Here is a 25208-nt window from a genome sequence, read left to right as displayed (position 1 = left end):
TGACAAGACATGATGAGGCCGCTGTCATACACAACCGGGTCACTTCTAGTTATTGCATCAGGTAGCACAAATTGTTTTTTTTACCCAATTGTCCCTTAACTACTGCCCAAACATGTTTTTGAGCTCGCTAGACAACGCAATGGTGTAGGTCACAGGACCGCCACACGGATCACAGCAGGGTGCAGCTCACATCAGCTGCCTCCTGTCCGATTACCTCCTGTCCCAGATGGAGGCAGGCAGGGAGCAGAGGAGCTCACACGCAGTCGCAACGCTGCTGGGACAGGGCGCGCACACACACACACACACACACACACACACACACACACACACACACACACACACACACACACACACACACACACACACACACACACACACACACACACACACACACACACACACACTCTCTGAAGTATTACAATACCTGTTATGTTCTATCACATGGGCAAAAGGGGTTAACACAAACTGTAATTTCAGTGTGAATTGCAGAAACTCAAAATGATCACTACTGCGAATAGTGAAAGGGAACAAAGGGTCAAACCAACGGTATTCTCTCCATGAGGGGGCAAGTCACGCTTACTGTAGTCCCCTTAAGCCTCCTGGGAGAGAGAGGGAGAGAGAGAGAGAGAGAGAGAGAGAGAGAGAGATAATCCCCGCTACAGTCTCAAAAGGACGGAAATAATTAGTTAATACCTTTGCCCAGTCTAAGCCGGCGATTTTCATGTGTCTGCAACACAAGAAGAGATAGACCCTCCTTGTGCACCTACAAAACTGCTGATCTCCATTACAATGCGAATACGTTTCCACAGTGTCTGGCCTCGTCAATATTCCAGCCACACTTAACCATTTAAAACTTAGCGGCAACCCATTTGCAACATAGTGGATTGCCTGGGAAGTCCAACTGATTGACAGCTCCCTGTGGACACCAGCACCGTCCCGCCATGATGTGTGAACCTTCATTTATCACTGGTAGAGTGGAGCAAGAGAGCTTCCTGCGAGGCTCCATGACACCCTATTAATGAAATTCCCCACAGTGGGAAGCAACCCGCCAGTCAACGTGTGCGAGACAGAAAACTGGCATTTACTAATGTATTTACGACCCCAAATTCCTAGTAAGGACACGCGATGCACACATTCTTATTTCAACACTTTATGCTCTTTGACCAAGCCCCTTGTGAGGTCTCAGGTCTAGAGCACTTTACTGAAGCCGTAGAAGCAACATGGCGTGGCGGGCGGGTCACCTGAGCCTTGCCTTTGTAAAACACAACAAAAAAAACATTTAGGTTCGATGTCAGCGACATGACACAGTGACATTTGAGTGACGGGGGAACAGACTCAGTACGGTACCTGCAGCTCGCACCAGGCAACTTCCACCCACGTCTCAGTGTCCAGGCCTTTGTAGACGGTCTTAAAGGATCCCCTCCCCAGCTCAATATCAAACTTGAGGAATCTCCCCCCGGGCGAAGTGGACACCGCTTTCATCTCCGCCTCCTCCTCGTTCTCCTCGCTGGCCGCTTTGACAGCGGCTTTACTGCCGTCTCCGCCCTTCTCCTTCTCCTCGTCGGCGCTGGCGCTCTCCGTGGCGCTGTCCTTCTGACCGCCTTGGCTCTCGGTGCTCGACCCTTCCTGAATGAGGGCCCTGGCCCCCCGCGCCCTGTCCACGATCGTGCGGAGGTTGATGTTGAGGATCCTGCTCTTGTTATCGCACGCGTTGTCGGGCGGCTCGAAGGCCTGCTCGTCCGACTCGGAGAACCACAGACTCCTCCGGATGAATCTCTGGTGCACGCTCTGCTGATAGCTGGACGACGGGTACGCGCTGGGGTCACTCCCTCCCCTCACCACCTCGGAGGAGTCCACGTTATTGACATTCCCGTCACTGACGCCCTCATACATATTTATGTTGAGTTCACACTGAGAGCTGGGTACAGATTGGTATTTCAGGCCCTGGGGAGCCTCGGTTGACGAATCGCCCCTTGGCTCCATCCTTAAATCTTCAACGACGTCTCCAGGTGGTGGCAGCGGCGTCGTTGCCCATCTCTGGAAGTTCCCGACACTCAAGGGCCGGAGGTGAATACCTGCGACGCCCACTTGGTGACGCAGTTTGTCAGCAGAGGCCCGTTCGATGTCATGGACTGGGAGGTTTCAGCCCAAACTGCAAGAGATTGAATGCAGCAAGTTTAGAACCAGAACAACACAGTCGTTCCTTATCTGAAGGACGCATTGCTCATATGAATGGACACCATTGTTGTTGAATAAAAGATTTGGGGTACATGCGACGCAGGATGGAGCCTACCGTATTGTTATATAAGAGATTGGACACACACACACACACACAGTCCACACACACACACACACAGTCCACACACACACACACACACACACACACACACACACACACACACACACACACACACACACACACACACACAGGTGCGAAGCGGGGTCTCCTGTGCAGAGGCAGTGAGAGGAGGGCGGTAGTGCAACGGTGCAAGGCACGACTTCAAATTATGAATTAATTCATTAAAAAAAAAAAATGACTTCCATAGCCAGTGAGATATTTTCCTTCACTCAAATATCAGATTTTAAAGGGCAACATCTTACCCCTCCACCGTTCCGGCTGATCCACGAGGCGGTGTTGCCACAAGCCGGCCGCGCCGCAGCCCGTCAGCCCCCGGCGGTCCCCGACAAAAGGTGGACTATTTCACGGACCGCGTATCCTCGCGTTCGCGCGGAGGAATATTTCAACAGCGCGACGTTACCGAATGCGGCTTCTCGCCTCGGTTTAACGGGTGGGTCCTCCTCCGAAGTCCTCACACGCGTCTACTCCCCCGGCGGGAGCCAATTTCGAACCCCCCCCCCCCAAAAAAAGAAAAACAGCTGCGACGACGCCGGGGGCTTCGAGCTTTTCCCCGGAGCCGCGACTTCCAAGCGAGCTCCCTCTTCCCAGAATACCGTCCGGCGCCGTGCGTCGAGAGAACGGTTCGCTTGCCCGGCAAACGAGTCGTAGTCCTCGCCCTCCTCCTCCTGCGGTTAATTCTCAACGTGGACCGGCGTGTGTTTGTAGCTCGTTCCCCACACTGATATGCCGGGTTCCCTCCCCATTCACACCGCCGGGCTCCACGCCCCTGGTAACCACGGCGGGAGCGCCCAATCAAAAGGCGCTGGGAACGACCTGCCGTGCCGCTGCGGAGGACAGGGGCTGTTGATGAGACTCTCAACCGCCCAGAAAATACAAATAAACTGCAATAAGGAGCTGGGTAATTTGTGCAAATAAGCGGCGTACTGTGAAAAGCAGGCATATAAAAGGGCCTTTTGGATTTCCGAACGCTCACACGCCCCATTACAGCTTCCTCCAATCAGGTGCTGCTGCTGCTGCTGCTGCTGCTGATGATAATGCTAATAATAATAATTATTATTATTAATAATAATAATAATAATAATAATAATAATAATAATATGTATTATTTAATGATTGAACGAATATGACGTTATATTTTGTATTATATTCTATCGTTATTTAATTGTAAATTCTAACCTGTATATTTCTGACCTTGTCTATATTCCTTATTTTTATTTTGCCTATTCCTAATTTTTTCTTTCTACTTTTGTTATTTTTGGTGTGCATACTTTTTCCATCGATGGCATTGCGTCCCTGGCCTGTTGCTCACTGAGCTGCTGCAAAAGTACTATATCTTATCCTATCTGATGTGATGTAATAACAAGGATAAAACAAACAAAAAAAAAAACAAGCAGTTCACCTCCACAGGCTGCATGAGCTACAAATCCACCAGAATGTGTTTATCCTGTAATTTGGTTCAAATAAATTATAGGCCGAAAGAAAGACTCAACTATACATCATCAAATTCATCATCACCATCATCATCCTCATCAACATTATCATTATCATCATCATCTTTGTTATCCTCAGTATCATCATCATCATTTTCATCATCACTATCATCATTATCATCATCATCTTTGTTATCCTCAGTATCATCATCATCATCATCATCTTCATCATCTTCATCGTCATCATCATCATCTTTGTTATCCTTAGTATCATCATCCAAACCACGTGTCCAGAGGGTAATTTGGGGCAATAAAAGTCATGAGCAGCAGCAGCAGTAGCAGCAGCAGCAGCAGCAGCAGCAGCAACACAGCAGGTGAACAGGGGCTAAGAGAGACCAGATAATCAATGTTGTTTGGTAAAAGTCTGCCAGTCTGTTAGTGTGTCTGCAGCCATGCCTACAGGTCCGGTGACATTCTGGTTGGTACGTAAGTGATCTCATGAATAGAGAATGTCTCTTTAGTTTCCAATTCATTGACCACACTGTGTGTGTGTGTGTGTGTGTGTGTGTGTGTGTGTGTGTGTGTGTGTGCACGCGCGCACGTGTGTGTGTGCACGTGTGTGAGTGAGAGAAAGAGAGAGAGATTCACTCACTGGTGAATCCTTTGAGATACAGTAGATACCTGTCATTGAAATAAACATCCAACACAAAATGTCCTATCTCAATGCTCAATAAAATGAGCAAATAGCATCGTCTGCAATGTGTCTCCCAACAGTGTGAGTCAATAACACTGGAATTGATCCTTAAAAGCTCCGTCAATTGGAATGTGTTGAATAAACAGAGCTCTTTAACAGCTTGTATTTTACTTTACTACTTTCTGCTTATGTGATCATTAGTGGGCTCTGTGTTGCAACTTGTACGTTGCAAAGTGTTCAACGCTCTCGAGAAGCGGAGGTGCACATGCTTTTGACGAAGCCATGTTTGCTTTTGCAACCTGCAAAGCTGTAAAACTAAAAGCTCTATGGAGAATCCTGGGGAATTGGATTTGCAGGAGGGTCGATGCTCCTCTGGAACGGGTCCAGAGTTTGAAGCGAGCGAGGGAGAAGGAGGCCACTGATAGCGCATGATGAATGGAGAGCAAAAAAGTGCTGATATATTGAAAAAGCGAAAAAAAGAAAAAAAAAAAGGAGATACTCTAAGCCCAAAACGAAGCTGTCGGCGCCGGCGGAGGCCTCGTTTGCTTCTCTGTCATTTAAATGGACTGACCTACGGACGGGGATGTGTTATATATGAAAATAAAGAACACACACACACACCTCCATTGATTTGCTTGTGCTGTCTCTGACACACGTTGGGCGATACAGAGGTGACTGGTAGCACGTACGGTAACCCACATGTCCAGATGCGTCGGAGCCAACAAACAAAGATTGATACTGTTATTAAGAAAGAGGTTATTCCCCGGAGGGAGAGTCCAGCGTTGCGAGACAAAAGATGATGTAGCAAAAGCATCAGACCAGGGTGAATGAAAAATCCTACGAAGGTGAAAGCATTGATTTTTCCCCATCGAAAGACGAAAAAAGAGAGAGAGAGAGAGAGAGAGAGAGAGAGCCCGGTGAGGCTTTACACCACCGGGGAAGAACCACTACCGCAGGAAGGGTGACAGGAAGCCCTCGAGACAAGTATTTATGGCGGGACGGGTGTCGCTGCGGCGTCGCTCCGTTCACACCTGAGGGAAGGGGCCGCGGGTCGCGAAGAAGGAGGAGGAGAAGAAGGTGCTGTGACTTTTATTTCACCCTTTGGGTCACTTGGCTATATGTCTGTTTTTGTTTTTTTTGGTCAAACCGTCATAAAATTTGCTTTGTCACTGACGTCCAAAACAGTCGCGGTCGCATCCAGGCGTTTGTTTGGCTTTCATGGTGTCACAGGTCAAGCCTATGATATTCCAGTAAAAGCCAAAATAGGCTAAATACCCACAACCCCCTCCCCGGCCCCTCCCTGAGCTATCTCCCGCTTTACAGCTTCGGGGAGTGTGTCCCATGAGTCCGTTTTAGACACAGATTGCACTTTGAATAATTGATCACAAAAATAACCATCGAAAGCCTGGACCAGCGGCGGAAAAGTGACTTCATGAGACCCTTTGGTTTTTGAGGTTGGTCCAAATAACAATGACGTTGCTGTGCTTGAGGGTGATTGACAAGAAAGCTCCGTGCTTTTCCTACTCGTGCAATGAAGGGCCCGTTTTGACACATCCTGCCGTTTGAGCTCCGGCTTGTGTAATCTGCGGCATTTCCTCGTTGGGCAATTCACTTGGCTGTCATTAATACTCACATGATCTAATTGGAATTGTGTGTAACTCGGCAATATGACGCCACGATCCCCGCTCGAGGTAGCCCCGCCCTCGGTCATGTTGTGCTGTGTGCGGTCATGACCTTTAACACAAATTTAAAAAAGATAAGAGGAGGCGTTTTAGAAAACCGGGTCTACACTTTAAAGGATCTCACGACAATGTTTTGGGGTTTTTTCTCGCTGTGGCGTGTTGAGAAGAGGATAACGTTCCGTCTACGTTTGGGCTTGGAGAGGCGGGACAAGGTCGACCCTGACACACCGTGGATATTTGTTAGGCAGGTATCTGCCGGCGGTTGTATCGGAAAACACCCTGGCCTTTTTTTCCCTTTTCTTGAAGTGGAGAGAAACACGCACCGCCGGCTTGTTTACCCCTCGCCGCATCGCTGATGATGTGGCGCCGTGGCCCACAGCAGACAGGGGCTTATAGCGAAGCCCGGAGAGGCGTGATTTATTGTCTGGCTCTGGCTGCAGATGATTTGGTTTAAGTTGCTGGAAAGAGTAGAAATTTAAAAAACTTTGAGCGGGAAATCTGATGCATCTTGTCAAATATCTCCATGAAAACCATGATAAAATATCAATCAATCAACATCCTACCGGTGAAAGGACTTGGCCTGTGGCAGGTGTCCCTTGACCCAACCCTAAAACAAGACTTAAAAAGTATATTTATCTTTTGGCGGTTATCTTTAATGATTATAACAATTAAGTAAAATGATGAATCCAGCAGGTTTACCCTCATAGAAACCCTCCTCCTCCACCTACCCCCTTCACACGACGGCTGGAGTATGCACACCAACCCCGTTGCTTGTTGTCTATCTCCACAGGGCGTGCTTTATTAAAGCTGCGCCTCGTCGCAAATGAGACGGTGCCGCTTGTTTTCCCTGTCTGAGCGTGACATCGTCTCCGCTGCCTTTTCCGCCCCGCTCCCTTGCCTCTATTATTGGAGCGGAGCAAAGAGCAGCCTCGTGGTTCCGTTCATCTCTGACAACCTATACGCCTGCTCCAGCTGCTGCAGGGGAGCGGGGGAGTGCCAGAAAGGTGGAGGAGAAAAAAATAATAATCCGCCCCGTCGAGCAAAGTGATCGACAGTGTTGCTCTTCAATCCACGTGAGCGCCGAGTGGCCTCGATTTTGAAACGGATTAAACCTTTAGAAATGACTTTTTTTTTTTTTTTTTAAACCAGCGTTGTTGACAGCCTCAGTGGCCTCAATTGAACTATTATTTGACCTCTGAACAAGCAAACATAATCAGACGTGTTGCTCTTCTCCTCGTGGACACCGTCGCCTTCCCCTTTTCGCGGAACAGAGTTCACTTGGACGCAGTGGACGGATTGACATGTCACAACCGTGCAACCGTCAGACCAAAACACCATCGATATTCCAAGCAAATGATTGACGGCTCTCCTTTTGAGAGCGGCGGTCATATGATGGGATTTTGTGTTCACTTTTTTAGGCTGTGCGGTACCGTCAAAACAACAATCTATCTAGAGGTTTGCTTTGGTGTCAATCACTTTAAATCATGAATTATTCAGGCCAATGTAGTATATGGCAATGTAGAAAACACAGTACGGTACCCCAGAGGGAGGAAAACAAAAGGATGAGATGACATCATAGTTCACTGACTGAAGGAACTCTCTTTTCACTGCGGAGAATCCTACATTGCTAGTCATTGTTCACGTGGAAATCACGTGCTGGCTTTTCACTTTGGTAATTGAGGAATCGAACAGTCGAGCTGATTCCAAGTCGCGCTCACTCGGTCGATGTATGTTTAAAAAAATGAAATAAAAAAAAAAACATGAAACTGAATGTAAAAGTAAATCTGCACCGAATGAAGAAACAGACAGCTAACAAACCGCGTGGGAGTGCGTGTTTCAGAACGGCAAGCCAATGCACATGGACGTCCGCGTCCCTCTTAATGGCACTGCGCGTCGGTTTCCATTCGCCCGGCTAATGGCTCTGTTTTCAAAGGTTACTTCCTCCACAGCTGTGCGCCGGACTAATTAGGTCAGAGTGATAACCCATATCCCGACCGTAACCAACGCTCATAACGCTTGTCGGGCCTCTTGTCTCTCCGCTTCCACGAATAGACAACCGAGCGTTATGTATTCATACTTTCATATGATCTCTTCCTACCCAAGGCCCCGGGTCCCCGGCACCCGCGGCCCTCTGGACATGAACCTCGACAAGAAGAGTGCCAGTGAGAGCAGGCTGGACCTGGCTCTGCTGACGGCCAATGCGTCCCAGCTCAAAGCGGTGCCGGAGCACGGGCCCGGCTTCTCCCGCTACGCCCCCGTCGGCACCCTGGTAAGCGTCTCCATTTGTTTGCAGGTCACCATCGGGGGTCCTGCTCACCTTCATAGGTGAGGAAACCAACACCGCGGTAGGGCCTCCTCCGTCTGTCGGCCTTTATCAGCCCCCTTTGGTCTCCCTCCTCCCCTCGTCCTGGATCTGGGAGAGGGTTGCCACCCGTCGCGGGCAAACTCTTACCCCTTCACCGCCGTCAAGTCCACTGTCTCCCGACAAACATCCAATTACCAACTGGAACCTAGCCGTAACCACGGCAACCGCGCCTCCACCAGGTCAGAGTTCAGAGGGTTTAAGCGCGGCTGTCAGCACTCGCAAAAGAAGAGGAACGAAGCTGATGTTTGTGTTCGCACAAATGTGTGTGTAGTTGTGTGTGTGTACAAGCTCAGGTTTAAGGTCTGACCAAAAGGACGTAAAAAGCGGAAAAAGGTCGTGGGCTGACGCGTCCGCCGCTTCCAGAGAAGTCTTCCCTCTGCTCGACAACAGCTGACGTGGCTGACAGCACAAATCCATTAAAGGCAGGAAGACAGGCTTGCATAATATCAATGTAGGCTGGAGTGCAATTAATTCTTTCTTTGACGGACTGAATGCAGGCTCAAACAACTTGTTATGCGGTCTCTGTGTTAAAGGATTTTTACTCAGAGCAATCTGCACTCATTTTATGTTAAATCTAGTTAGCGTCCTCAACGATTTACTGTTTAACCAACAGCCCATTATAAATGATTTCTTACGATAATTTCCATATGGGAAGACTGGTATTTTTATTGATAAGTAATGAACATGGACTATATAATTATGTATGCCATGGCCCCAGCTGTGAGACTTTTTTTTTTGTCTTCGGTATACTTGGTCTGGCTTGGTTTTTGTCTTCAAAAAGCACCTATTTTGCTAATTGATCATAAAGAAAGTCATTAAAAGTAAATCAATTTGCACACATTATTTCTGCCTGTTTTGACTCCCCGGGCCATCCATTAATTACAGACACAAGGTTTTTGTTTTTTCTACGACACCCTGCCGCTCACGCCCCACACGTCTCATTCCCGTCCCATCCCTTATCCTACTCCTCTTCTCCCGTTCCCTTTTGCTATCTCTATTGACGTCCCCGTGCCACCCCAACCTTCATGCGGCTGTGACTGTGTCTCTGTGCGCCAGAGCCAGTGGTGCATGCTGTGAATGGCCTACATACCACGCTGCAGCCCCCACCCCCACCCCCACCAGGCAGGTCAGAGGCAGCTCAGCCCATGAACGCAAACAGGGGTCCTCCCACCATTTAACCTCTGCTAGTGTGTCAGGGGAACACACACACACACACACACATTGGTTTGTACTGGGACACCTGGGACCATCTAAACATTTATTTTCTTGCTCTATTTAAATAATTCCGTCATGCCGTCAGTATACATCATGATTCACCATATTATGTCAAATGACTTGTTTGAAATCAAAGTAATAATTTGCGTCGGCCCTGAAACAACCCCCCAAAATAGGGACTTTCTCCACCTGGCGTTCCCTTTTTGGACAACACGTTTAATTGGCTGCCTAATTATAGGGTTCAGTCAGAGACATTTAAGATCTCAGGACTCAGAATCACTTTAGAGGTGTGTGTGTGTGTGTGTGTGTGTGTGTGTGTGTGTGTGTGTGTGTGTGTGTGTGTGCGCGCGCGCGCGTGTGTGTGTGTGCGTGCGTGCGTGATTTTAGCAGGGGTTAATGGGGGTTTTCTGTGTTTGGATCAAGTGGGATGGGACCTGAATGATGAGCAAACCCACTGGAGGCTGAGCGTCCTCGAAGACCTCGCGATCATCGTGGTGGTCAATGTTTTCACCACAGCCTTGGGAGTCCAGAGGCCGAACCACAGCGACTGACCCGGTAGTGGAAAAACTCATTCGGGTATTCTCCCCTCTTTCCATTGCGGTCGGTAATCAATGAAATTTTCCCTCCCCGACATGAGAGAAAGACACGTTATACTTCTTGTACTGTGTTTTTACAAGGCCCATTCCTCACCCATCTGGACTTTCCTTTCGTCAACATGTTTGTTGTCCTTTCAGCTCCACTCGACTTTACCAACTGACCCCCCCTCTGCTCCGCTACCTGACCCACAAACACACTGACCTGACCCCTCCAGGCGGCCACAGAAACTTCCACTGGGGAAAAAAAAAACAAAAAAAAAAACATACACAGAGACCTAAATAGATAGTGTTCACATACCAGAACATCATTGTCCTCCACCACTGCAGGAATGGAGAGAATGAGAGCGAAACACCAGCAGAGAGAGAGAGAGAGAGAGAGAGAGGGGTCTGGTTCACAAACAAACCGGCTATTTGTGCTAAACGGACAAACAGGAAAGTGGCGATAACAACAGTCAGGGACATGTGAGCTTTACCGTCTGTCTCCTCTGCCGTGGCCCTGAGTTACCCCCAGCGTGAGCCAGACAGGAGCACACACACACACACACACCTGCACACAGACTGGTGGCTGCATATTTAATGGCATTTATGAGGCTGAGGCAAGACTTCATGTGTCACTTTCTGGCCGCTCATGTGGTTTTTGAGACTCATGTATGAAGGACAGGGTGTGCCCAGAGCTGACTCCAACTTTATGATCCACTTCCACAGGTTTCCCCAGCGGCGCATCTTGTTCGCAGCCGCAAACGTCAGGCCTAACATTAAATTCTAACAGTGTTCGGTTGTGCCTGTCTCTCTCGGCTGTGGGAAGAGACACTGTGCGTCTGTGACTCCATGGCCCAGCGGTCGGTGAGTCAGGGAATCAGCGCAACACAATCTCCCAAACACAACTACTCGTTAAAATGGAAACCTTAATTAGACAGGGTCTCTGCACGGCGCCCGAAAACCTCAATTTGTGCATAAGCGTCTGACACTCTTTTTTTTCTTTCATTTCAATTATTTCTCCCAGCATGAATGAGAACGGTGCTCTGCATAACTTTTCATCCGCTAAATGCACGACGCCCCAGGTCCAAATCTGTAAGTAGTTTGAAGATAAATACAAATAAACGGGGGAAAAAAGATGAAAGATGAAAAAAAAAATAAAAAAAAAAGAAAGAAAATGGCAAACGTAACATTTCCATCCTCTTCCTCCCCCACAGATACCACTGGTAACCGTGGAAACAGCCAGAAGGGCCAAGATCCGGATTGATGACACACCCCTCCGCTCCTCTCAGGGCTGATCCAAGGACAGATACTGTACAATACGCATAATGTATTTCTGTCGTTCCGGCCTCCGTGGTTGGATCTCTGCGCAGCGTCCCTGAAGTGCAGCCCACCAACTACGTTCGCTTCCGATATCAACAGATGTGGGCGTATTGAATTGACTGGCAAAAAATAAAAGTTGTTATTTTTGAAGGGGGAGCTATTAATAGCTTTCTTGCGGGAACGACGTTGCCGTCATTCCAACTGAACAATCACCCAAGTGACACCTCCAGCTCTCCTCCCCACCTCGCTCACTCATCCTCCTCGGTTCTGTATCCCTCACTTTGCAAAACAGACGCAGTGGTGTGCTGCTCAGTCCACGGCAAGTACTGCAAAAAGAAAAATCAAAGTGGGTGTGAGTGAGAACATGAAATTGGCCCTGGATTATCAGTGGAACCATCTGTTTCTCTACAGCAGTCAAGTGACAAATGAGATTGTAAGTGAGTTTAGGCCTCAAAAAATGTATTGCCCTTTATCTCATGATCAAGATGATATCCGGTATTGAATTTGGATATTGTGTTTTCGCTGGTAGGCCTTACAGAGCAGAAGAGGAACACCAACAGTTCATTTTCCATTGTTCATGTTAGCCACTGCAAATTAGTGAAAGCAAAGAGTGCCACCTAGTGTCGACTGCGGCTTTCTTTGTGGATCTGAATATCAATTTTGTATATTTGCACGTCATCCACAAACTTCAATATGAAACGAAATTTTCCCCACGATGACAGCATGTTAGTATAATAAAATGATGCCTGCGTTTAGGAACGGGGATGCTTTCACAATTAATTGCGTCTTGTTCAACTTGCACTTTCAGTTAAAATGATATCATTATTATTAATAGCAATAGCGTGTTGAATAGCTAACATACTGGAAAAAAAACCCCACACAACTTCAGATGATATGCAAACAGTTGTCACTTCTTTTATTAGGCTGTCAGGTAACTGGAAATCATTACTAATGATTTAGGAAACACATTATTCAAGCATACAATACAATACAAACGCTGAACATCACACATTTAAAGGCACTGAAGGTGCGTGAGCTGGTGAAAGTTTTGTGCAGAAAATGCACATTAAAAAAGTGTGAAGTTAAGGTGAGCCAGCTTTTGTTCAAGGGGGATCCATTCAACAATACAGAAATTTGGCCTCGTCGGGCAGAATGACTAGCTTAACATCTGATGGACCTCAGCAAGATGCATCCTCTCAAGTTATCCAATGGCACTCCACAGATTTTATTTCATTTTAAATAGAAACCTCACTTCAAATAGTTATCTGGGACATACCGTTGGCGCACGCACCCATCTGGCCGGCTGTCCATGTTCTATCTTGGTTTAAATCTCTGATATTACGAAGATCAAGTTAGTATTTACAAATAGTTACAATTTAAGTGAATAGCACCTTTTAGCTCTGCTTAGTGCGAGAGTTTGGCATCGAAAAAGCAGCATGTTCGACGACTAAGAGTATGTGTTTGTACGGCCATTTTTTCTCTGCTCCAACCTCCAAGTGTGGGAAATGAAAATGGATTTTGCGCCACCGCCCAGTCCGGCTGCAGAACAACGAATGAAGGGACCCCCCGATGCCTCACCTTCTGCGAGCAGAGAAAAAAAAGAAACAGCGGAAAAATTATGCGGGCTAAGTGAATGAAAGACAGGGAAATGTAACGTGGCGCGGGCTGAAGATGAGCCGAATCCGTGAGGTTAACGCATTGTAAGCTGAAAATACACATCGATAGAACGAGTTGAACTTTTTGAAAAGGCTTTGATTCCCTACAGAGCTGCATGAGCGCTGTGCCGGGGCGTAAACATTTTCCTCTCTGGGTCAGGCCTCCTCGGGGAGCCTGCAGGTTTTGTCGGCCTGGGATCACGGATGAGCGCGGGGCAATAAGGGAAAGTACTACTTCTTCAAGCTTTCATTGAATGTGATAACAGCTGGGTATCTTTGTCCGTGTACAGTACATCCCCGCAGGGCCCACAGGAGAACAACCAACAAAGAGCTGCAGCATTATCAGAAATACATACAGGCCAAGCATAAAGGCGTGCTTACAGTGTGGAGTGTGGTCATGCTGACGACAACGCCACAATAATAAAATAATACACTTACATGATGCTTTTGTTCAGGAAAAATATAATGAGCCGTGTACAGCCCGGCACAGGTGCGAGGTAGAAGACATTAATAATAACTTCTTTGCATGAGAAACAGAGAACCAGTGTTTGGGAGAGAAAATGAAAAGGAGCGTTTCTGGACGTCTCAAAACACATGCACCTATCAATTTAAAGTTTCTGCGGAGACAGGGGGGAGTATCACATCGTCTTACCTCCACACACTCCACACTCCATGGAAGAAGAAGAGAGTGTGGTGCGGCCTCACGCAGGCCGGAGAATTGCACACTCAGCAACGACTAATTATATGGAAATATACAGGGGGCCATGATGGGATGGTTACACAAGTGAGAGTGAAATAAAAGGTCAACGCGACGACGTCTCCTCCAGCGGAGGATTCATAGCGGCTAACATTTTGCTGAGCGAGCCAGGGCAAAATTGAATGTCGAAAACACTTCCCCATCAGTCTGCAGATCTCACCTCGGTAATAATAGAGCATAGCAACGCCAACGACAAAGCTGAAGCAGCTCAGGAAGAACATGGGTCCTGCAAACAAATGGGCAAAGCGGGAATTACCCTTTTTCACAAGGGCAGCATTGGAATACATCATGAAGGAAACCGACTTGATATGAAGGTGTGTGCATGGATTATATTTTTCTTAATAATTGTGTAAACTAAAAAAAACAAAAAAAAAAACCTTTCTTAATATGAGTTGACAAGAGCAAAAGGATCATTGGATGGATGCGTAAATGACAGCAATGAATGAAAAAGGGGACCTAGAGAGCGAAGGTTTTTTTTTTTTTTGAGGACGTCTTAAAAACCCGCTCTTAAAGCTCAGGAAGCCTCTCTTGAACTTTACGTCAAGTCTCATGACGAGGACTAAGCGCACTCCGCGCCGCAAATGACCCCGATTTACCGGACGCGGAACTACCTCTGAAGAAGAGGCGCCACTGACCGTTGAAAGGAATGCCGGGCGGAGGAGGGCGCTTTGGAAGGGGGGCGGGGGGGGGGCTACACGTGAGCTAAACCGACCCACAAAGCCAGAGCTCTGGACCTAATTTGACAATGAGTCGCGGTGTGGCGTGGTGCATTGTGACGCCCGGGGTGAAAAGGTCATCAGACAGCAGAGCTTAATTAGGTTTAAAAAGGCTTAAGGCGGGAAAACTGGGGAGGGGGATAATCATATTAAGTAAGTAGTCATGCAGCTGTTTTAGGCTGCTACACGTGTAGTCAGGAGAGTTCATTTGGCCGGGTTAGGTCCACAATGTCTTGAATATAATTGAACATATTTATTACAGTATATAGGCCAGTGGAGTTAATGTGTAGATTCGATTTACCCTTGTGGTTTAGTTCACATCCCTCCGTCTGGGCTGCCACGGTGTTCGTCCTTTTTGGTTCTTCCCTCTCTGGAAGAGAGATATTGAAAAAAAAAAAGGAGGTCAGCGGCCGAGATCCCACAGAGATCCACGCGATGACCCCCTCCGATGTGCCTTTCTCCCAAGTCACGCACAGGCCGCTCTCTACACCTTAAACAGGATAATCCGGTGAGGTGACAGGAAGGCGCAGACGCTGGCGCATGTGTCATGTTTGATTTGCCTCAAGTTGTTTACACGAGGGATCAACTCCGGCCTCAACTCCGAAGTCGCGAGCGGCAACCGAGACCTGCCAGTTAGTGGACGCAGACAAACTACTTAGAAGACAGACACAAGATAAGGTATTTGTCACAGGATGACACTGCTACAAACGTTCTTTCATTACTAAGAGGCCCATTGGGACGAGTACAACTATTGTGAGAGAGCTATATTAATGTCCACTTCTTCAGTTCCGACCCTTTTAGAAAAGCTTTTCCCGAAAGTTATTCAGATTTTTCGGCCTTTTACCGATTTGAGCAATCACCGGTGTCCTTGGGTGTTGTGAAAGACACTCGCGAAATGTATTTGAATTTGTAATCCCTTGACAGGGCGGTTTCGTCTCTCTGAGGCGTGAGTACCTTTCGGAACAAAGTATATCCACAGCATTTTGTTGCAGATTTACATGATAGACGAGTGGTAATGCGACACGATAAGCGGGTCTCAAGCACGAACGCATGTCTGCTCGTACCTCTGCGTCCCTCTCTGGTGGGCAAGCTGAAGTAAACCTCCTCGGCGTGGATGTGAAGACCGCGGTAGAATTCGTGACACGCCTCCTCGCCCTTCAGCCGCAGGTGCTCGAGCAGATCGGCCAGGCGCACCTGGGTGGGAACGCCGAGGTTCCTGAACTATCGGGGACAAGGAGACGCGCACCCTGAGTCTGGGGTCTAGTCCTATGGGTATTTCCTCCGCCCAGGGAACCACACCCCCTTTTTGTTCGCCGTATATTTAAATTAAGTCACCCTGTGGGCTTCCTTGTCATTGAGGATCTGCGGGTAGATCCTGTTGAGCTGCAGAACCAATCTGTCGACCAGCTCCAGGCCCATCCTCGGGTCCGAGCACAGGACCGGGGCGTCCCTCCGCAGCTGCTCGGGGGACTCGTCCATATCTGGCCAAGTTGACGACAAGTTGGCGTCAGGTTTTTGGGAATGAGTGGCTGGATGGTAAAGATCTCGGTTGGAAAGAATTCACCGGGGTTAGGGTTAGTGCTAAAAAGTTGTAATGTAAGTATGGATGGAGGAAAGTGACAAAGTACTTTGTCACTGTATTACAAATCCATTTTTAAAATATCAAGTACAGTCAGTTTCAGAGACTTTCTGACTTTCAGAGACTTAACTTTTATTCTACTATGTTTCAAAGAAAAGATCTGTACTTTTATCACAGGTATAAATACCTCAAAAACTAAAAAATAGGGACTGGATCTATCAGTGATTCATTAAGCCCACATGTAAATCACTATGACACCACTTGTACTAATATGTTTATGTATTGTGTTTTAGAAAATGGTACAGTAGGTATTTATGAGGTAGTATATAGGCTGTTATATCAGGGCACTGGATCGCACTTTTACTTGGAATACTCGAATACATTTAAGTGCAAGTACTTGTGTACTTTTACGGAGAAGTGTCAATTTCGTGCTTTTACTTTGACGAGATGGGTTGTGTGTCAGGGTATTTGTACGTTTAGGTCCGAGCACTTCTCGCTATTTCTGTTAAGTGTTGGATCAAACCCAGATAAAAGAAAAAAAAGAAGACATTCTGCGATGAATCCCATCTGAGACCACACACAAACCTGATACGCTGCGGGACGGCTGTTAGTCTTCTTGTCCAGCTGTGTAAAACTTGCAGCTCTCCCAAAATGTCACCATCGTCATCCTCGTCCCTGGACGGAGTGCGCATGCGCCCCGTGGTCAAACCCACAGACCCCGAGTCCTTGGCTGAAGCGCCCCGCTGCATTCCATTGACCTCGAAACTCGGAAAAACTCGACGTCGTACTTGGAAAATTGCAACGGAGCGACAATTTGAATCAGGACCACAGGGCCGGTTGCCCTCACCCGGGTTTACCTACACGAGACATGGCGTCCGTGAAAGTTGAACAAGGTTTGCTTGGCGTGGGGTTTTAATTTGCAAATATGTCTTTTGAGCTAAACCACTCTGTAGTTTTTATGTTACGTTAACAGTCGACCGTTGCATATTTTAAAAACCTGCCAAAATAAATGAACTTCAGGCTTCCACGTTTTCCCGATAACGGAAGAATACAACACGATGAGATCGGAAGTGTGGACTGTCGACGCGGAATTACCGATTTCCGAGTTCCGAGGGAACGCAGCATTACGGCCGGGGCTTATTGCGTGTGACGCGCCGCGCACTGACGGCGGCTTATTTTGAGACGCAATTCACGACACTTAGACGAGTAAACACAGCAGGGGGTGAAAAGACTCCGAAGATGCGTTTATTACATTCGATTCCGAGACAATCCGACCAGTCTCGGCGAAAATACAAATAGAATATAGGCATGACGCACGCACGCACGCACGCACGCGCGCGCACACACACACACACACACACATACACATACACACACACAGTTTCTGTTTAATAAACTGAAGCTGGTTTGGCTGACTTGTAAATATAATATTAGCACGTGGGAAACAGAGAACTCTCTTTGCCCGTACATCATTGAGGAATCCTAAATGAATTACATCAAATTCATCGTATCACCCCCCCCCCCCCGCGCCCAGTGTGGATACTTTCCTTAAGCACAATCGCCCCATTATAAGGAATACTTTAAAAGTCTGAGACTAAGACCCAGCTGCAGACACAGAGGTTCCCCTGGTAGCCTCGCCTCGCCTGCAGCTGCACGCTCCTCAATTCTTAAGAAGAGACTGAGCCGACGTTTGGACCGCATGAACTTTCTTAAAAGTGCAGTGGGTCTCTATCACCGACAGGTGGCAGTACCGCCACAGGTATTTACTAAAAGGCACACAAGTTGATCGTACCAGTGTACCTTCCAAGTCTTGAACTGACACTTCAAACACCCCCCAAAAAAATCACATATCTATGTATTTTTGGTGTTTGTAGTATCAATTCAAATATATTTAAATTCAAATAAGTTCTTACTGGGGTCCTCATTCACATAGGGTACTGTAGTACGCTTTTGGTCACAGGGCGAATTCCCTTTACAGTGATTGACAATTGTAAATAAGTTCTTCACGACCGTACGGTTCAAACATTAACTGGACTGCCCTCACACAGATATGATCCGTATGGAGCATTCCTCTGTCGATTTTTTGCTCACGCCCTTGGGCTCGGTGGCGGCGGCGGGTGGGTTCAGTAAGGGGGTCTGGCCCTCCCGGGCGCCGTACAGCTGCACCAAACCGTCACTGGGTCCCGCTGCTGAGCCGCGGGCTGGACAGCAGGTCCATGAAGGTCCAGAGCGTGGAGCGGGGAGAATCCAAATCGGGCCGCCGCCGCGGCCCCGCCCCATGCTTTGTGTGAAGAGAGGATCGTACCCCTGGCCAGGAAGCGGGCTCACAAGAAGGGCGGGTTCAAAACCACCCCCCGGAGATAGGGCGGTAATGTCGGAGGGGCAAGGCTGACATGATCTGTGGACAAGACAAGTCAAAATGTTTCTCTTTGTTTGTCTGTCTTTGAGGAAGCTTTTTTAGTTTTCGTCATTGTTTTTTTTGTCCGTGCAATGTTTTACCCAACGTGAGTCCATTTCTCACCTTTTGCCGTCCTGGAGCGCAGGCTTGTGGTTCTCCCACAAACACAATGGCTTCTTGTTGCCGTTGTTGTTGTTGTTGTTGTTGTTGTTGTTGTTGTTGTTCCTCCTGACCCTGTGACTGCGGATGGATCTGCCCCCGAACGCCTCTCGGCAATCAAAGTCGCTCTCCCTGACGCCGCGACAGCTTTGATTAGCGCGACATCCCTTTGAGGCCGACACGCCACCACATCTCCTAAACGTCTATGTCTGCGCAATAAAATCCTCTCTCTCACCTCTCCCGTTCCCTCTTTTTCTGCCTCTGGTTACAGTCGTGCACACAGCAGGTGATGAAGGCCATGGACATCAACAGAATGATGGCGGAGCTCACAACAGACGCAGCCAGGGCCACACAGAAACCAAAATCCTCAAAGGAAGACAGAGCTGTGGAGAGAGAGGGAGACAGACATGAGGGTTTGTACCTCTGCCTTTGCGTTGCCTTTGCGTTGCATTGGTACTCACGTTTACAGTAGGTGTTCCCGATCCACTCCGTGCTGTTACTGCTCATGACGCACATGATATTATTCCCCACCAGCCTGTGCTTCTCCGGACACTGCAGGGAGATGACGGTCCCCACGTCGGTGCCGTTCCCCCGGACGATCCTCTGAGTGCCCAGCACCGGCAGAGGCACGGGCATGCACTGGCCTCGGGGCGCGCCTAAAACAAACAGTTGATCACGTGTCGGTGACTTTTGGTGTCTAATAGCACGGGTTTGACGACGCGTGGCTGGGTTTGCAGAGCCCCACCACGATATGATCTCTGACTCATCACGACGTACGGCAGGTGAGAGAGGGGCGCGCCAAACGGAAACACTCAAAACGGAACGAGGTCACGACAAAATCCGAAAAGAAGGAACGACAAACGAGTCGTGCGGCTCCTGGTCATTCCTCGGCTATCGGTGCTGATGACCCCCCCGGCGACGTGGCGTGACAAAACACAAACCCCTCTGCAGCAGCAAATTCTCACAGTATCAAAGCAGGAAATTTGATAAATCATGAGACAATGAGGTCTGCACGCCCGGTGGAAACACACGCCGGCCATCTGGAGCGACGTCAAATCACACAACCGCTTTTCATTCAGCTGTACACTAAGCATATTATTGGAGTTGACATTTTGTAGTGTGTGTGTGTGTGTGTGTGTGTGCCGCTGATTTACGAGTGCACTCCATTAAACATGTGCAGGGAGGAATGAGGATTTGTCAAACTTTAGGCAGCGTATTAAGGGACAGTAGCCTACAAGAAAGGAATGTTGTTATTTCAAAATATAATTTTTTTTTTTAGAGGGGGGAGTGGGGTATATCAGATTGAGTCAGTGAAACAGATTGTGAAAGGTGGACTGACAGAAGCCGTTAGAAGAGGAAAGGATGAGAGAGCGACTGATACGACATTAACCTCACTAGAAATAAGACTTTTCATCAAACAGTTGCGGTGGGGGTGGGCAGCGTTATCAAACTATATCATGCTTATGTAACAGGGATTGCAGAAAGCATCAGTTATCGTTCATGCAACGTGTGTGTGTGTGTGTGTGTGTGTGTGTGTGTGTGTGTGTGTGTGCGTGTGCGTGCGTGCGTGTGTGTGCGTATGTCTGTGTGTGGGCGTGCACATAGATGCTATACATGCGCGCGCTTGAAGACAACGTGGAAACGCCGCGCTCGCTCGAAAAGGAAACTCGCACCAGTGATGATGACGTTAAACAGTGCGTGTCCTTTCAATGCCCGAGATCTCTCACTTCCAGATTCCAACACAGCTTATTTGAAAATGTAGTGGATAAAAAAAACAATGCTCTAGAAATCCAGCCATCTTTCTTGAATAATAATAATAATAATAATAATAATAATCATATTATAAAAACAACAACAATAATATTAATAATAATAAAATAACTTGGGACGGAGATTTAACGCATAAAAGCATATGCTGAATTACACAATTATAGTAGTATTTCTCATCATAATGTTGGTGTGTGTCAAGTTATTTTACACTCAATAAAAATAAATAAAAACTAAATATATATGTTTTAAAAAGAAGGCATTGTGGCGAGCTGATTGTCGAGTGCCCCCCCCCCCCCCCCCCCCCCTCCAAAAAAAAAAAATATGTCATCATCCCCAAATCTAGACATTAGATACACGCTGGGTGTTTTTTTATGACTTACCTGCGATATTTTGGGCGCGACTGACATTTTCCAGTTTGGGAGACCTTCCGGATCCACCTGCTCCCGGAGCAGACATCCCTGCACGGCTCCGCTGGGTGCAGGTAGATGCACGGTCCGGGACTCTCCAGCTCTCCTCAAACCCCTCTCTCCCTCTCTCTCTCTCTCTCTCTCCCCCCTCTCCCCTCTCTCTCTCTCTCTCTCCTCTCTCGCTCTCTCTCTCCAGCTCTCTCTCTCCGCCTCCCTCTTAACCCTCCCTTTCTCTCTACAATGAACTCATCACCACGACTCTGAAGATCATTGGAAACGTCACAAAACGTCACAGTGTTTGAACGACCCGAGCACGATCCTACAACTCAAGAGCCAGTTCCCCACGGTCGAATTGCGATTGATTGAAGTGGAATTTGAAGAAAAGAAATGCAAGTGGAAATGACAAGCAGTAATGAACAGAATGACAACCTAGAGTCTAGAATCTCTAGGGCTCTGGACTTACATTGTAAAACCAAAAGTGTCTGCATCATTGCATCTGTGTATCAAAGATACACAGATACGCAAAGGCGAGGGGTTCTCAATCTGTGGTCCAGGGATCCTCCAAGGGTCCTTGAAGATGACCCATGGGGTCCCCAGCAAAATGATTAACAGTTCAACTTCACTGTTGTTTAATTTACCACAAGCCGTGGGCAAAATCAGAATATGTGCACTTACGACTTTTATCTCTGTAACTACAGCATGGGCACGTATGGATAGAAGTTGCGACTAATTCATATCTAACATCACGTTATGACATTTTTTGATTTTTCTCAGATAGGGGGGGGGGTGTCCCGGAGACAAAATGTGCCGGGAGCAACCTTGATGTGATAAAGGTTGAGAATCGTCAGCGTAGGCTGTACGCACAAAGTCGGATCTTAAAAGAATGACAAGAGTTTATGTTCCACGTCATGATACGCTTTGCCCCATCAATCATGACATCCACCTTGAAAATTAATTATATTCCCTTTCAGTATAAATAAGAATGAAATAAGAATGGACTGTATTGAAAATGCCTTTCTACTGCTATTTCAAGGCCAGCGTAGGTAGCTACTAACTACTAACTACTAACTACCCTTTGTTATTAAGCTCCCTGGCTAACTTCACAATGATTAGAATCATCAACCAGATCATCAGTCATCATTACATCAATCAGTCTTCAATCAACCAGTTGACATTTTCTCAAGACCTTGAATCATAATTTGGGGGCTCTATGGCGCGACATGGCTCCACAGACAGGTGCTCACTTCTCCATCCTTTCTTGTGTTCTCGCAACAACCATTGACAAAATCCAGCGCTATATAAAGCAAAAGATAAAGCACAACATGGAGCACAACCAGTTTCCGTTCTCCAGTAATTGCCGGTTTTTGACCGGGAAAATCTGTTGAAGACCAACATATTAAAATTTCTCCGGTCATAATGTCCGGTGAAAATAGTTCCCTCTAAGCACAATAAGTATTAGTGCTGGGGTGGATCTTTTCCATTAAAAAGATTCCGCAGATCTGTTCATTTCCACGCTCGGCAAGTTGCAACGGGAAGCCAATCAGCTTGAACGATCTAAAGCTCATCAGAGACAGAGCCACAGCGACTACAAGTCTGAGTAGAAACACAAAGATGATGTGTCGATGGGACACAAACATCCATAGTGTAGTTTGGTGGGTTTTTTTATCCTTAAGTAGCAGACGGTAAATATTCATAAAAATATATGTAAGATCTGTGTAAAATATGTCGACGTGACGTCCCGACGAAGATGAACAGCACCACAAACTTTATTATTTATTTAGACCTACTTGTCATATTTATTTTGTTTTCATTTGATCAAAATGTTATTTTAGCGAAATGTTAATTAAAGCAGCTGCACTTATTACTTATTGTTCACGAACGGAAATTATTTTATTTCAAGTCGTAGTATTCGTAATATTTATTTATGTTTTTTTTAAATGCCGTTAATTGACGGGACTTATTTTACTTTGAATATTCAATAAAAACTGTTATACATCTACATGCCATGATATTGCTATTCTCTATATAACCTGCTTATCAATTGTTTTTAAGCTCAATAAACACAGATGATATTTGACTGGAATCTCTCTCATTTGTCCGGGAAATTTAAATCCTCCAGGACACGCTGACCGGCACCAATTTTTTCAAAGGGAAACTCTGAGCACAATATAGAGCACCATAACAAAAAACGATTTCAGCTGCGGATTGAAGAAAGTACAAATACCACGCCACCGAACGCATAGGGTTCATTGTTTCTAGCCCAGAACGCTCCTCGATCACAGCCCATTTGGAGGGTGCCAAGATGAACCCCATCTTTCTGATGCTGTGGCTTTCCCTCCACCTCAATGACAGCTCTGGCTCTTAACGCACCCCGTGGTTGTGTCGTGATGCTCCGAGCGGGTTTGGTATTGGACTTTCTACTCGGTGTTCCCGCCAATAAGACGCACTTGACTCTCGTTCAAAGTCCCGCTCGGTCCCAGGGCGATAAGAATGCATCGGCGTGTCTCCGCCTTGGGCGACGAGTGGCTCGCCAGGCTGGCAGAGCCCTGTTCACCTCCACCACGTCCTCAGACACACGAGGGTGTCACAGTGTTTATGAATATGTAGATGAGAGGTGCTTACAAATGCACGGGAGGCTCGGGGGGCCCAAGGACTTGGCTGGATTCCTGTATCCATGTCCAATGTTTACGGCACTTTGAGTGGGGATGTCATCAGGAAACACATCTTGCCGCGGTATTTTAGATGATGAAACCAAACATTGGGCAGAGTCGTTACCCCTTCAATCCAGAGGTAATGACTCTCCAACCTCAGAGGTTGAAGCGTTCTGTTTATTTGACAGAAATACACTTCGATACCGGCAAGAGGAGAGAGAAGCAGGAGGGAAGAGAATGAAAGAGAAGACAGGGGACCTGTGATGAAAAACATATCTTTTCGGCGCTTGTGCACGAACGCTTGGGTCTCTGACGGGCCGACTAACACACAAACCGTGAAATAAGACAACCCAGTCCGTTTTTTTTTGTGGGGTCCCTATAAATAAAGCATGTGATCCAACAAGCCGTTCGGATTTGCGACCCCTTCCTACGTCACATTGGGCCTCGGTAGAATTAGAACTGCCCATCCCCCGCCTCCCCCAACTGAGTATCTCCACCCCTGGCTTGAGAGCTGCCAAGCACCGCCGAAAGTGGTGGCTTCACAGACCGGCACAAATCTTTTAAAAGAAAGAGGAATTAATACCAACTGTCCGTGACAAAACTGCAGAAGGCGGAAATGCGAAAAAAAAAAAAAAAAAAAGTTATGCCGTAGGTTGACTGCAGGCTGCACCGCACCATCCTTTGTGCGTTTCTCCAAACAATACCAATACCAACAGTGTGTTTCTATTGTAGATGTTATTACTTTCCGACGTTTACTCATTGAATGAAAAAAAAACAAAAACAAAGCCCTGAGCTCGAATCATGGCAACTAAAGTCAGAACAAACTTTTAAATGGGGCCTTGTAAATCTAATACGAGTGAAGATCAGCAACTGGATTTCTGGATTATTATTATCTCTCGTCCCAAGAAGCAAACAGTTCTGGAGTGGGCGTGGGGAGCAGCAACATTTTCATTTGATGCGACACACCCACTGAAACAGAGCATCAGGAACAGTGTTATAGAGGCATGATAGAATGACTAGAATGCATGATCTGGGTCGTATTTTCAGCAAAAAACTTCAAGGACATGTTTTGGGAAGCTCAGAGACCTATATTAACCTGTTGAAAAGCAGCATAATAGGTCCCCTTTAAGGAGTTAGTTTGAGTAAAGCTTTGCACTTTCTTTCGGTGTGGATACAGTTGCTACAGCAACAGATAATGTGTTCTGCCATATAGTCTAGCGTTTTGGGTTTCTCAGTCCGTCACTTCAACCATTTCCACTTTGACGCTCACCAACTCAGAACAGACGTGAAGCCATAAGCACGACACAAAAGCAGGTGAGAAGTCAAAGTCCACGAGGTCTATTCCAAAAAACAGACAGGGATCAAAGCCAGTAGATCCGTCAGAGAAGGCAAACTTAACTGGCAGGGAACAGGCAGAGAATCAGGCTCCAGGGAAATCGGGCAGAGGTTCGGACGGAAGGTACAGGAATCAGGAAG

At 47.1% G+C, this 25208-nt stretch overlaps 3 protein-coding genes across 6 annotated transcripts in view; all 3 read right to left on the bottom strand.

Moving 5' to 3' along the window:
* Nucleotides 1-1983, bottom strand: part of LOC307241257 (serine/threonine-protein kinase WNK2) — a gene marked incomplete at both ends in the record, with an annotated part of 38189 nt that extends 36206 nt beyond the window's left edge. Inside the window, 1 exon segment of the mRNA XM_080015297.1 lies at nucleotides 1348-1983. Within this exon segment, the coding sequence (XP_079871423.1) occupies nucleotides 1348-1983 (636 nt within the window).
* Nucleotides 1984-12530: 10547 nt separating this feature from the next.
* LOC307240809 (caspase recruitment domain-containing protein 19-like) lies at nucleotides 12531-17045 on the bottom strand. 4 transcript variants are annotated; one of them, XM_080014678.1, is made up of 7 exons: nucleotides 16933-17045; nucleotides 16104-16249; nucleotides 15833-15989; nucleotides 15070-15138; nucleotides 14213-14278; nucleotides 13948-14031; nucleotides 13112-13221 (listed from the first exon to the last, which is right to left on the bottom strand). In XM_080014678.1, the coding sequence occupies exons 2-6, from the start codon at nucleotides 16245-16247 to the stop codon at nucleotides 13997-13999; spliced, it is 471 nt and encodes a 156-aa protein (XP_079870804.1). In that variant the 5' UTR covers nucleotides 16248-16249; nucleotides 16933-17045; the 3' UTR covers nucleotides 13112-13221; nucleotides 13948-13996. The 4 variants fall into 4 exon arrangements, with proteins under 4 accessions (XP_079870801.1, XP_079870802.1, XP_079870803.1 ...); XM_080014675.1 differs by lacking the exon at nucleotides 13948-14031 and having other exon boundaries at nucleotides 12531-13221; XM_080014676.1 differs by lacking the exon at nucleotides 13948-14031 and having other exon boundaries at nucleotides 12531-13218.
* A 2090-nt stretch (nucleotides 17046-19135) lies between these two features.
* susd3 (sushi domain containing 3) lies at nucleotides 19136-21130 on the bottom strand (the record flags this gene model as incomplete). The annotated part of the gene is made up of 2 exons (XM_080015296.1): nucleotides 19136-19560; nucleotides 21055-21130. The coding sequence occupies 2 exons, from the start codon at nucleotides 21128-21130 to the stop codon at nucleotides 19136-19138; spliced, it is 501 nt and encodes a 166-aa protein (XP_079871422.1).
* Nucleotides 21131-25208: the final 4078 nt, after the last annotated feature.

This window comes from Zeus faber (genome assembly GCF_960531495.2).
Source record: "Zeus faber genome assembly, chromosome: 15".
Taxonomy (NCBI): Eukaryota; Metazoa; Chordata; class Actinopteri; order Zeiformes; family Zeidae; genus Zeus; species Zeus faber.
Note: the sequence above shows the minus strand (reverse complement) of the source record. Positions and strands in the feature narration are given on the sequence as shown.